Raw genomic sequence first — 14898 nt, 5'->3', positions numbered from 1 at the left:
AGGAAATGAGAAATGAAAAAGTTCAAGTTACTTTAGAAATGAAAAACAACACAACAAAACTATCCAACACCGCACACGTCAGATTTTTTTAAAACATTTTACTTTCATTTCATCTGTATCTGCTTGAAGCTGGCCAGCAACTGCCATACTTTACATGAAGACCCCTAAGGACAGGAAACAAATAGTAGAAAAGAATGAAAGATCTGTATCTTAAAATCATACATAGAGTCTCATGCAGATGCATGAGCTTACTGTTAAGGGAGAAAACAACAGTATGAGACAATGCATTTTTCAATTTCTGAATGTTAAAAGACAACTGTAAGGCACAAATATTTAAATGATGTACCAAATTACTGTAAATACTTCCTGCACTGTGTTGAATCCTGGTTGCAGTGTGAATTAACTTCTATTTCAACTAACAAACTTATCTTGTAGCATTAAGTAGACGTAGTTATAACAAGAAAAAGAAAACATGATTAAATAATGGAAAATGCAATGAGTATTAAAGCTTTAATTCAGAGAGATAAATAGTCGCTCTAAATCATCAAAATTTAGTAGTTATCACATCTTGTAGTAAACATTCAATGGTATGAAGCAAAATTATTATTTATGGCAACAAATGTGTTTCTCATACATTGTTGATTTGGCATTTTCTAAGGTATAAGATAGTTTCACACCTTTCTAAGTGCCTCTCAGCTGTGAGTTCATAGAAGTGCTAATAAATGCTATTTTTAATCTGCCACACCTGCTCTATCATCATAACAACAAAGCATAGCACACTTTCACTTCCCTTGAAATATTAATATTTTACTTTTTCACACGTAAAATTTGGAAAGCCTATTGCTTCTACGTTTCTAGCTAAATCTTTGATGTGCATCAAATACCTCTACGTACAGGCTTCTACAGTCATGCACTCTAAATTAGCACAAGATTATACTTGAAAGAGATGAGAAGTTGCGGAAAAATCAACAAGATAATGTACATGCTTTAAGATAAACAAATGCTTCACAGATTCACTGGATAAAAGCCAGATTGATTATTTGGATTTTTCAGTCAAAAGAATCCTTATGGAAGAATGTGACTAAACTGTACTTTCTGAGCTACAATAGTATCCTGCAAGGCTGTGCCAATTCACGCTGGTACTCTAAACTCTCCACGTCAGAAACTTGGAGAAAGAAATATCAACTATTTTTTACTACTGAAAAGGATTTTTTTTTTACTACTTAAAAGAGTACAGTTTGTAGTAATCTTCATCATAACCTGAACAGCTGAAAAAGCTCTGTTGCGTCTGTTATATCAATTGATTCTTTTTGTGCATGCAGTATTTACCAGACCTAATGCATTTGGAAATCAGCAATATATCACCTGAATTCCTCCAACTAATCTGTCAGAAGATGTACAGTTTCTTCTACTTCTAGATAAATAAGTAAAAACTTTGCTTATTTTGTATGTGTGTGTGGGGGCTTTTTTAGGCAGTAAAACAATCTTAAAAAGTATATAGAATTGATGCAAAAGTAAAACTTTGGGTTCACCGGTAAAAAATTAAAATGGAGAATTTTTGAATTCATGTGTTGCAGATTTGCATTTCACTTAAAAATAGATCGTTACCACTGACAAAGCATAAAAATGCTAACAGAACACTCATCTGACCCATACAAGAAGCTTATTGAAACAGCAAAATTGCTAACACCCTTGTAACTGATTAAGATCTTCAGAGCCACCTTCAGAAGCACAAGCAGGAGAAATCCAGGATTTAGTAGAGTCACATAGCATCCTTTCAATCGATTAGGGCACATTAAACACAAGATCAGGAACAAAAATAGCTGGAAGGATATCATCTTATGGCTGGAAGACGCTTCCCACACTATTTAGAGTAATGAAAGAGGTGAAACTTTTGGATATTTTTTATTTAAAGTGTTGGATTTATACTGTAATTGATATAAAAATCTTTCAAAAAGTCAAAGTGCTTACACTTCCTGGCAGCACTTAGGTTTGCCTAAATAAAGATGTTGTGCTTCAATTCCTACGATTAGAGATGGATTACTGGCTTTGGAAAACAGTTTGTGTACCGATCACGGGATGCAGATGGGTATCCGCTACAGCGACCCCTGCTGGGAGTTGTTGCAAGTGTGACGATACTAAGTCGAGTTCAGCGAAGACACGAAAAAGCGCTATTAAGCTAAATGTAATAACCCTAACTACTGGTGTTCATTTCCCCTTTTTAATGCCTATTTGATAGAATAGGAGTAGTAAAAACACATATTTCATCTGTGTGCATAGTTTGGCAATGACCTGTCTTAAACATCACTACTACTGCGATGTATTAGGGTACCACACATTGAATATTTTGGAACAAGATTTGCTTTTCAGGTAGGTATGAAGTCATAAAAAATGTAACACAAAAACTGGCAAGAAGCCATCCAAGCTTTTAAAAGTAAATATCCTTCAAAGTAATCCAAGTTGTAAAATGCTTAATGGTTATAAAGTCATCTTTTGCAGATAGACGATGTTACAAGAATTTGAAAGAAAACATTCTTAGGAAGAATATTTAAAAAGTGAATAATAAATCATAAAGATAAAAGATACAGCAGCACTGGATATATCAGCTCAGCCTTCTACAGCATTAAAAGAAAAGCCTTGAAATGCTCAGAAGCATTGTTTGCACATGTCATATTCAATATTCCTGTCTTTCAAAACCTGAAGAAATGGGATGTTGTACAAGGCTGTTAAAGTAAGTCTAGTAGAATATTTTGATCACAGATTTGCATTCAAAAGATATTTCAAAATAGCCGCATTTTCCTTTTCTGACTTCTTCACTTCTTGACTTACCTTCCATTCTTTCAATCAGGCAGTTAGCATCTTGCTCATTACTGGAACAGTAACTCTTTCTTTATATTATGTCCTTACAAATCTGACTATTTCACATCCACCCCTTTAAAACATATCAACTGTACTTCATTTCAATATCATGCGTTTTCAGCCTCGAGTTTTGCCTTTCACTGCTGTACCTATGTTCTACTTTGGAATGCTGCCTAACGATGACCTATCAGATCTTCAACAGCTCTTAAAGAGGATTTTTTTCTTTTTTTAAATGTCACATTTTGCCAGATGGGTTAGTACTGACCAGAGTGAATCATCACCATTTACTCTGATATTCACTGCCATCTGACATTTATTACACTCCCAGAATGCAAATTGAGGTACTCACCAATGGACCCAAAGCACAACCTTTCGCAGTACATGCCTGGACTCTGAAGGAATGCAGACTCCAAGGAGCAAGTCCATAAGCATAACAATTTAGCTGTGATGAATTCTGTATTAGAACACCATCCATATACAATCCGTAGCTGGTAATAATACCTATAAAACAATGTGATAGCACTCAATATCTATAGAGCCACAGAATTTATAAGAAAATCTTTAGTGCTACAGACATGAAGGTAGTGGTACTATTTCACATATTTTATAGTTAAGCAGGCCATTATTTAACATTACTGGGTATATAACAGGAAAAACACAGTCATACAATTTTAACTGTTGAAAACCTCATCATTGAACTGCATTCTTTGGAAACAATGACAGCCTTCCAAAGATTACATACAAATAAGCCTTAGTAGACAGCAGTTAACATCGCCTTGGAATCAGGAAAATACAGGCAAACTTTTTTTTCACAGATTACTCAGCATACAGCTATTCAAACAAGAACTGGAATGATACACAAAACAATTTCGCATCTGTACAGCTGTAGACCTAGAAAATAAAAATACTGATGTAATTATTTAAATGATAGACAACTTCGACTAGCTCAAGTCAAGTTTCCATTAGGCTACAGAAAACCATAGCTGGCTACACTTGCAATCTGATTACTTTTGCAATTAAAGCAGTATTTGTATCTTTGCATGAGTCTGACAAATACCCATTTTTAAAAATTTTATTTATTTATTTGCTAAAAACACTGCATTTAAATCAATTATGGATGAGAATTTCTGAAATCCAACTGAAGGTTGTCAAATGAAAAACAAGTGTTTGTTTGCGGTCCAACTTTCTAAAAAGCTCTACTCAATAAATGCTTCATAAGAGCACAGCTTTTTCAGATGGACTCTGAAGAGTTACTCCACAAAATACACAAGGTTTGCTCCAAAAGTAATGCCTTCCATTTTACGATGTTGGCCTATGATGTTAGAGGCAAATGTTGGTGATACAGCAGAAAAGGCTGAACCTTCCCACCACTATCCCCTACACATTGTTGCTATGTGACTGATGACAGCAGAGGGGCACTCCAACAAATCAGTGTTTGACATGCAAGAGTGTATGGAGCAAAGGTGGGTTGTTGAATTCCTCCATGAGGAAAGAAATGGCATAGATGGTTGCTGAATGTTTATGGAGACCAGATAGTGGATGTGAGCACAGTGAGATGGTGGGTGTTGTTTTGCCACAGTAGTGACAGCAACAGGAAAGAAAAGCCATGTACAGGACAGCCACACATAGCAGCCACACAACTAAATGAAGAATGTCTCAATCAGCTCATCCTCATAAATTAGCTAACTGTGGTGACTATAATGGAAAATAGCGTTTTGTAGCTGAGGATTTGCTTTACCAAATAGTGCTGTTGTGCTCTGTGTATCTGTTGTAGTTTCCATGGAAATAAATAGGAGGCATCACTGCAGAACTGTGTATACAAAGTGATTCATAAATTCCGCAAGTCTTTCCAAATCTAACAAACTGAGAGGCTAAACTCAAGACAGATAACAGAGACATACATGTGGGAGGAAGTCCTGGTAAACCACACCAAATTTGACGGGCTTCCTAAAGCTAATATTCCTTGTTGTTCCATGTCTAGTTCCTTGTAAGGCAAGGACATTAATGGCTGATATTGGGCCCTATATTAAATAAACAAAATATCAAATATAGATATTTTATATTTATCTCAGAAAGAATTCATTTTAAGTCCAACAAAGGCATTTCTGATTGTAAACACCAGCATTAAGGATGCATTTTAGAGGCAAAAAAATAATGATGTACTTTAACACTTGTACTAAAGTGCTAATCCTTTAAAGTCAGAGTCAAATCATATAATCACTTCCTTTTATATTTGTGGTAACAGCATGAATCATAATGAACTCATTTTATATTAATACAGGTGTCATACGTATCTCTATGAAAACTCTACTGTAATTCAGTATGAATTAACTGAACTATTATTTTAGAGTGTTCCTGCAATCACAGTATAATGCAGCATCACCGCGAGGAGCAGCCTGAGGGTCAGCACTGTGAGCTCTTCTTAGCCTTCCCAGTACTGTTAGAGAACAACGATCTTGAATAAGCTGATACATTATCTGTTGATTTTGGTTCTGCCTCTGCTTTATATGACTTTTATGGAGAAAATTAGAGTATTAAAAAAAAAAAAAAAAAAAAGAAAATTATACATCAAAACAGAAGGCAGTAGTCCAACTTTGAGATGTGTAGCCATTCTCCAGATATCAGGCAGTACTTCATTTTGGCTAGGTATAAATAACCTCTCCATCTGACTTATACATGATTAAAAAACATACTGTGAAAACCAGACCAGAGTTTACTTACTTTCCAGGATTTGCTAGATACTCCTGAAGTGCTCACAAATCATGCAATAGAAAAGAGCACATTTCAATGACTGCAAGGCTTTAGAAGGGGCACATGGAGAAAAAGAAATTACACGGTTCTTTACAATTATTAATTCCAGATAGCCAGATTAAACCTTAGTTTCACTGAAGATAAAATTACTGACCATGGTACAAGTACATTTCATTCTTGAAAAGAAACCCAACAGTACAATTAAAGCTTAGATTCTGAAAAAAAAAAAAGTGTGGTCACCAGGAGTCCCTTGCATATGTACCCCTTTTACCTCTTAAGGTACAACTACAGGTCAAATCTTATCTACATCAGTTTCATTGACAATGAAAAAAAGTAGTCTTTTGCAAGCACAACAACAACTACTGTTGGATTAATTCACTGAATAATTTCATAATCTGGTTTTTATAATCTCTGTTACTCCTTATACAATTCCACATGGCCCTGAATGATAGACTTGATAGATCTATGATCTATACAGAAGCTTTTGATAAGTAACCACCTTAAGAAAAATTTCCTTGGTGAGAAGAGAGAAACTTTTGTATGTGAAAAACCTCCAAAAGAGCAGACCTCAAACTATGTGGCAAGCCTATATTGGATATGTTATGAAGAAAACATGGCTTCTTAATTGAGGCCACTTGAATACTGAACAGAATATCTGATGTCTTTTGTCATCACACAATTCTCTCCAACTCCTGCCTGAACAAAATGGGGTATTTTCTTTATATTACACTATCTACATATTTGAATGTAAACGACAGAGATGGAGGGGTGTTGTGGGGTGCTGCTGTATAGTGACATACCTCAGGGCCATACTCTCTCAACTATTTTCTTTTTGGTTTGAAAATAAAGCAAAAAGTAATATGTACATCAGCATATCATCTTCCAAATGTCTTTTTTTCCTCAAATCTGACACACAAATTACATATTACATAAAGGAGGCAACTTTAAAAGGAGAATTAGGTGTACTTCTCCCTGTTTTCTATCAGACAGTGATTTCTGAAGGCCAGAAACTCAACGTCCATATTCAGGTAACATTACTCCTTGACACCCATGGGACTCTTAGCTCAGTAAAACTCTAAGTCAACCTTTTATTCATTGTGCCATTTTTGTGAAGAAGCTAAGTAGACTGTAATCTTGTTTTCCATAAGTGGCATCAAAGATGGCATATTAATCCCCCTTAACTTTGTCCATTTAGTAGCAGGCAGCTACACACTACATACATCAAGAGAACATAGTAAAGTTCATGCTGAGCAAATCCCTGCAAATTAGACTGTACATCTACTCAACATCAGCAAGACCTGAGTAACTTTCTGTGTTCCTGGAAATATACAATAACTTCTGGACTACAGTGTGAGAAGATAGAAGATAAAGGAATGGCCCCTGAGATCTATCAAGGAGGTGTCAATTTATGATGGGCAAATTGTTGCAACTCTGAGGTTTCCATCTGAAATCAAGCCAAAATCAACAAATTCAAAAAAAAACTACTTATACCTAGTATAATGAAACTCACCAACCAAGTCAAGAGTGAGAAATAGTTCCAGTGCTTCTGAGGAAGGGGGCTACATTAGAGCTCCATTAATCTCCAGCCACAACAACATACCTCTAAAATGCTGAAGTAGCAAAATTTAAGGGATGTTTGTTTTTGCTGATCTTTCTCATATTTCAGTTTTTTCAACCACAGTATTTTTCAGCCTCCTACTCAATTAAGTACTGACAGACAGCAACTATGGATGAAGTGGCCACTGGGTAGCCCAAAAGATATGCTGGAAGTCGGAAAAAGAGTTACACAGTGGAAACTTTCCTGATCAAGCAGTTAATCAGTGAAAAGTTTTAGATGCAAGCAGGAAAGTGAGGGGAGGGGTGGGGGGGAAGAAAGCATGGTAAAAAAATGTTAATAGTTATATGTACTTTCTGAAACTCCAAAAAAGGTGGGTAAGGAAGAGAAAGAAGAAAAATGAGAGAACATTCACATATCCCTTGTTGATCATTGTGTAAGTGAGAGCATACTATGCTGGAACAGTAAAGGCCCTAATGCCCTTCTACCTGCCAAATTCTCACAAGAAAGCAGTTCTTCCACACTTAAGTACTTAAGAGCTCATAAGTGGAAAAAGCAGCTTTCCTCCACAAGGCAGAGCAACAGAAGCCAAATGCATTTGAATCCCTCTCACCAATTCTAACTGCAACGAAAACTGTCTAACAGTCACACACAAGGTATCCACACATCACCAAAAAACAACAGTTCCAAGGGAAAAACACTCCATGAGCTTTTAATAATATTCATAATTTAATAATATTAATTTTAATAATAGGAAGATGTGAAATTAACAGAGTAATTTTAAAGGGTACAGAACAATGTAATGTCTTTAATAAAACTTGGTAACTCTCACAACTCTTTTTTTTTTTTTAAACTTTTAAACAATCTGTTCATTACATTTAAAAGGGGAGAGAGACAAACTATGTGCAGTATTATTGTGTTAATAAGAAGATATGTGTAGATTTATAGAGTCATACAATCATTTACGCTTAAAGGGCAAACTGGAAATGGTTCATGTTTTGTCCACTAAACCACATACTTGGACATCCTGCCTTCTATCTCACAATTTCCCCCCCTCTCCTTCCCTCTTCCTTTTTTCTTTGCACTCCTTTCTTCCCCCTAAGCCTTTGCCACTTGCACTGGTGTTATTTCAGTTAAAGGGTGTGAGGGTTTTTAAGGGTTTAGACAGAAAAATCTTACAGAGTGACACCAATAACAAAAGATCTTAAATTATCAAATAATGTATTTAACAGCAGATGACTCTTAATTCCTTTAAAAGTAATGTAATATCTTACAGGATGCTATAAGTGTGTAGCCTTATAATCACTAATTTTTTGGAAATTGTTTCAAGTGCCTTGTATTGAGGTTGTGGATACAACTTCTGTTCCCCCACATTTGAAAGCGAGGTAAACTTTCAGGGGAAAAATGAAATTCATATGAAATTAAAATAATAATTTTATATATATATCAATATGATACCCAATAAGAAAAAACATTTCTGTTGCTTGAATTCAGCAATTTCTTCATAGCTTCCTCTGTTCTGATACAATGTATCATATAGGTAATAATAAAATCAAGGTGAAATCCAAGGATATATGATACTGATATTAGAAGTGTTGAATTTGTCCAAAAGTGTTACATTTAGACAATTCCCATTGGAAAACATTTCTAAACAAAAGGTAGTGTATTACTTAATTTCCCTAGTCAAGCAAATGCACACTTCCAAGATGATTACAAAGAACAATAATGTAATATTTGTTACTTGTCTATTTATGAAATGGAAATCAATGTTTTATTTTAAGGTAGAATGAGCACCCTAGGTGGATTTTCTCCAAGAACGGCCTGTCCTCAGCTCAGTTGTCTTGGAAAACATTAAACAATGAGATGCAGTACACAAGAACCATCAAAAGGGAGCACTTTTGAGCTACTGAAACCGTACAGTAGGCTGAAAACCACAATCTCCTAGCTGCAGACAATGATACTATCTCAGGTATTTTATGTGCTAAAATGATCATTAAAAATTAAGCACCACATATAAGCTGCCATTTAGAATATTAATTTACCTTTACTAATCATCTTTTTAACTTGAGGCTAAAAGAGTTCACTTACCATTCGGATACTCAGGCTTAGCCCATGAGATGTTAAAGGAGTCAGATGAATATGACTGGGCTTTTGGAGCAGGAACACCTTCTGGCGTACTCTCATCTGTTACAGCTGTGCTAGCTTCGCTTATTGAGCATCCACCTCCAGTGCAAGCCTTAAAATATTAATCACAACAAATAAACATATTTCAATGTAATACCAACAGCCTTTGAGCCTAGAAGTGAATTATCTGCAGTTTTCAAGCTTTTACATATCTGAACTTAGTAGGACTGCTTTTCATAAAAGAATCTCATCTTAAATTCAGGTAACTTTTATCTTAACAAGAGATGCTACTAACGATACTCAATTTTTAAGTGCAATATTGATAAAACCTTGTACTAATATTTGATTGCCATCATTTTGCATTTGACCGAGAGTCATAATCACAATTAGATTTCAAATGCTTTTGCAGAAACAGCTAAAGAATACTACAGTACAGTATCTACTATTTATACCATAAAATCATTCAGGAACTGAATAGAGTAGTCACAACTTTCAGACAGAATATACTAACCACCTTGCAATGCACCTGAAAAAATGTCTCACTGAATAGTCATTCAGAACAAAAACAACAACACTCAGAGACTTCTGCACTTCACAACAGCAGACTGAGTGGTGCGCAGATGCAATTAAAAGAGTGAAAAAACACTGTATTATAAATCAATATGTAACAGTTATTATTGCATGTTTATGGATAACAGTCAAATTTCAGCTACCAGGGAAGAAAAGATTGATTACACCACTTTTACATTTTGCTTGATTATGAAGCAATGCAATGTGCAAGAATTTGCAGATCGCCTCAGATACCAGGCTTTTAAAATTTTACATGCAGAAACATAAGGCCACTCAGCTAGCCCCTTACATGCACTGGTTTGCTGATTACTTGCACTAAAATCAATGGCAAGATGAGAAGCTACAGAAGTTAAAAAACACATATAAGAATATGTAAACTCTCTACTTGATTTAAATGTTCTTCTTTTATTTTGTTGTATCTATTGTTTGTTTTCCATTGTTGTTTTTTGCAATAGACTACATCAAACCCCAATTCAATAAGGATTCAGATATACATTTTCATTAAAACTCAAGTCATTATATTTCTTTTTTGACTGCATGTTGACGTGGACAAGCAGATCTCCAGGAATAAAATGCTTCTTCCAATCTTGTGTATATTATTTGAAAGGATTATTTTCAGTTTCTTATTTCCCAGTGTGTTGCAAATAGGTGAACAGTTAACTTATTTCCTTCTCCACTTCAGAGGTATATACTAGCCCCATAGGTAAAAAATAGAACTATTTGTAAATGAGAGGCTATTTTACACACAAAGATTGTTTTGATTTCTCTGGAAATTGCACTCTCAACACAACTACAGAATGACTCCTTGTATTCAGTTTTGGCTATCAAATAACAAGAAAAGAATGCAAACTTAGCTTTGGGAATATACAGAAGTGGCATTTATTTAAACACCTTATTGTCAGCTTAGACAGATGATCACATAACTCTAAACATTTTCCTTATCAAAATGTTAAAGAACATCATCCTTCCTGCAAAGCCAGACTGCACTTCAAATTATTCAGCTACTATTGACTTCACAAAGACCTAAGAAAAATGCCTCTTCCTCCTGCGTTACTTGCTCCCTTGTTAAAGGAGCTCTATTTAGTACTCCTTAGCAATGGAGGGCTTTTTAGTTAAGAAGTTAATTAGCTGCAGCCTTTCTATTCATTTATTTCTTGATTTTCATGAAGATCCAGGAAATTTGCTGGTATACAAAATTCTAATTCTTTGAATGAAAATCTATAAGACAAAGCTCATCTGCATTTTACATTGTGGTATTTTAGATTACTATATCCAAATGTAGAAGACATTGGTGAGACTCTCAGCTATCTCACACAGAGATACCCTAAGTCATGATATCCTATACCCACTTGGAGCCCCATTGTGCCACTCAGATCTTCACTGGAAAACAGATTTGGGAAAAAATCTGAAAAAACATCAACACATTCAGAGAGCCAAGGTACAGGTTCATGACACATAAGAAGGCCAAACACAATGATCCTCCAGCCAGCACGTAGGCTAGTTTACTCACACAACACAGCAGCAAGGAGACATTCAACAGAGACATCACAAAAGCACTCAAGCCATATAAAAGGGTGTGCCACCCCAGCTAATTTTAAATGCAGCCTTTTAGCTTTCCATTTGCTTTGAGATTGGCCTGGCTCACATCCAACCAGCTTAGAGCAGGAACAGAGCAAAAGGAAATCCCTTTTGCACTAATCTAGGGAGACATGACCTTAGACTACTCGGCTGACTTTTGGAAAGAAGCATTAGACTTGTTTATAAAAGCCGTTGCAGTCATTTACAGTATGTAACAATTCTTTTGCTTCATACTAAATGGAAGTCATCAGCTGTGAAAAAATATAACTGCATACAAAGAAAAACATTTTGCTAAATGTACCTAAACATGTCACGCAAAAGTTGAAGTCATGGGTTTGTGAGGTACTGAAAATTCTGCTGAGCTGAGTGTTAAAAGCTGTGAATTTCAACGAAACAGTCTTCACAGTTTTCTCAAATAAACCAGAAGCTGATTTTGTATGAATACAAAACAAAATCAGCATTATCTGTGAATCAAGTACAAAGAAAGAGGCTCTAGCTTATTTCATCCAACCAAGAAACTAGAGAGTTTAAACAAGTTTCCAGAGTTGAAGGCATACTGTGATTTTTTTAAATGGAGAAGTTTTCACAGAATTCCAATAAAACTAAATATTTTGACTTCTTTCCAGGTGTGGTTGCTTTGATTTGTGCATTCTTATTGGAGGGGGGAGGGTGGGATGTAGGGGTGCAGATGTTGTTTGTGGTTATTTTTTTCTTCTTTTGTTAGGTTTGTTTTGTTTACTTCAACATTTGACCACTTTTAAGCTTCATAACTTGTAAATCTCTACTTTTACATAGTTCTCAAACTATCCTGGTAATTTCTAAATTCAATGGGTCTCAATGTTTTAATGCCTACTCTACCATTTCAAATATACTGGGCATCTCATGCACTTTTGACCTGCTATGTTCAAAGCTACAAGGAGTCTTCAAACCTGCCTATCAGAGACCATTTTATCCACTTTAACTATCACTAAAAGAAATGACCTTTCTCTTAGTTTCTTGTTACCTTTGATGCACTGCAATTATATATATTTATAAAATAAAAATAGAAATTAATTAGAGATAAAATATAAAAATGAACCATTCCTAAAAATATATTCAGTAAGTCTGTGAAAATCTGTATGTGTTAAAGAAATAAAAACAAAATCCACACACCACTTCATTGCTTTAACTATATCCCAAAGCAGAAACATCAAACAAAGCAACCCTGGCTCTGCAGATCCGAGCTGTTAACTCTCCCTTCATCCTCTCTCCTTGCACCTGTGTTCAGGAGCTGGTGGGAGCGCAGTAAAGCTGTGGCACAGTGGGACATCTCAAATACTTTTGATAGTCATACTTGCTTCTGAAGATTTAAACTGCTTGTTGAAGTACTGTCACACTTTTGAACATAGTATTATTTTATATGCTATACAGTTAAATGTGCTGAGACGCCTAGGCACAAATGAATTATTTTCAACACAAATCTAAGCCTTAATTAGACTGAATATCCTTGCTTTTTCAAGTTCAAGTCAGATCCTTATCGCCACCCAAAGGCAGTTTTTTTGGGGTTTTTTTGGGTTTTTTTTTGGTTTTTTTTTTTTTTTTTGTGGTGTAATATTTAGAACGTTCAAGAGCATGTTAAGAAAAAAAAAAAAAAATGAATGCATACCCAGTCTACATAAATGTAAATTTATTCATAATCAAGAGCTGAATATTTTTCTATGGCATTTATCAAAGCAAATATCCTTATATAGGTATTGTTATAAAATGAGCAATGTGCTTAAAACAAGAGACAATCCCATGACTCTGTATACAGTTTTCTGGTGAGCTGAATCTTCTCTAATTCATCACAAAGAACAAAATCATTGATAAAGAAAAGCAATAAAAACACTACAGTCTTTTGAAATACTCTGAACAAACAGCTACTTAACACTGAACTCTCTTCCTTTATGATATTTCCTTCTATTTGTAGATTTTATGAAGAAAGAGCAAATCCTGATGTTTAACAATAGGAGAAAACTTACGGCTAGTTTTATGAGGTATTCAGTGCCTGGGAAAAGGTGCCGAATAGTAAAATCCAGAAAAAGTTCTGTGCTGTTGTAGATTACATCCCATTGTGTAAAATTCTGCTCATTGTTGGCAATATAAATCACATAGCGATCTAAGATTCCATTTAATTCTAATGGTTCTTTCCATCTGCAAATAAAAGTAAAATATGATTAAGACTAGGAAAGAATCAGACCATACTCAAAAAAAATGTAAGGCTCTGTTTATTGGACTTTGTGAGTTTCACCTCAAGAATTTGAAAACATAGTTGTGCAACCAAAAAAATAAATCTAAGGCAAAGCTCTAATGCAGTATTTGAACTTCATAGATATATTATTACACTAACACACAATGCAGGGGCTACAACATGGGCATATCACCAGAACCTTTCCTGCACTGAAGTTTACAGAGGCTATGCCCATATGTAGGTTATACTGATTGCGTAAAGAGAAAATGGAAATTAAGTTGGCAAGTGATAATCAGAAGGTGCACAGAACCACTAAACTAATCACTTCTATGCATTTAATCATAATAAATTTAATTTTATGTCACAAACCCTTTCCCTGATTGAACTCACTGGAATTCTTGAATAAACTGATGCGCTATTGTGTTGTCAGGAAAGAAGAAATCCTTACTTACTGCACATATATTGTTCTAGAATCCAAAATCGTCAGGATCGGGGCATCTACATGAGATGGTGGCAGCTGTGCAGTAAACAAGGTGACCTGGGAACTGTTCGTACAGCCAGCAATTGTGCAGGCGGTGAGCAGAAACTGGTGGGGTGTAAAAACAGCTAAATCTAAGGCAAAAAAAAGAAAACACACATTGCATATTTATAATACTTGGCATATTAATTTTATCCCGTTTGTCTGTAACTTTCAGTACCTAGTGAGTTCAGAAAACTCAGAGGAAGGGCAGCCTGTCTTTTTAGCTGCTTTGGATTTGCCCCAGAGTGGTGATAAGAAGGTCTAGGGAGCTCCAGTTTTACTGTACAATTGGACCACCTCAAACAATTTCAGGAGAGCCTTCTTAGTGCTACATACTATGTTAATTTGCCACAGTGACTAATACTTCAAAGACAATTAAGTCACAGAAAACATATATAGATTCATTAACACAGACAGATTTTTTCCACAAAATGTGCTGTATACTGTACACATGTCAAGCATGAAGACATACAATTTACTCAGTGCACTTTAAGAATGAGCACAAAGGCAGCTCGCTGTTGCCACCCCTGTTCTCTCTTTGCCTATCAAACATTCGTAAAACATATCTCAGTAAAAGACAACCTGTCTAATACTGTAGCAAGACAACTGTTAACTGGTTATTTATTTTGAAGCTATCTTGATTTTCAATTACTGCAGAAAATGGTGAATAAAATGCAATATCTTTGCTGAATAAATATTCTAAAATGTCTTGAGCCTCATTTATTTTTAGGA

At 35.2% G+C, this 14898-nt stretch overlaps 1 protein-coding gene across 1 annotated transcript in view; it reads right to left on the bottom strand.

The window, feature by feature from the left end:
• The window catches only part of USH2A (usherin), a 356150-nt gene that overhangs the window by 160690 nt on the left and 180562 nt on the right, over positions 1-14898 (bottom strand). Inside the window, exons 35-38 of the mRNA XM_015857330.2 lie at positions 14099-14258; positions 13438-13609; positions 9254-9401; positions 3209-3360 (exon numbers count right to left, since the gene is read on the bottom strand). Of these exons, the coding sequence (XP_015712816.1) occupies positions 3209-3360; positions 9254-9401; positions 13438-13609; positions 14099-14258 (632 nt within the window). The remainder of the gene's footprint in view (positions 1-3208; positions 3361-9253; positions 9402-13437; positions 13610-14098; positions 14259-14898) is intronic.

This window comes from Coturnix japonica, chromosome 3, assembly GCF_001577835.2.
Source record: "Coturnix japonica isolate 7356 chromosome 3, Coturnix japonica 2.1, whole genome shotgun sequence".
NCBI classification, from domain to species: Eukaryota; Metazoa; Chordata; class Aves; order Galliformes; family Phasianidae; genus Coturnix; species Coturnix japonica.
Note: the sequence above shows the minus strand (reverse complement) of the source record. Positions and strands in the feature narration are given on the sequence as shown.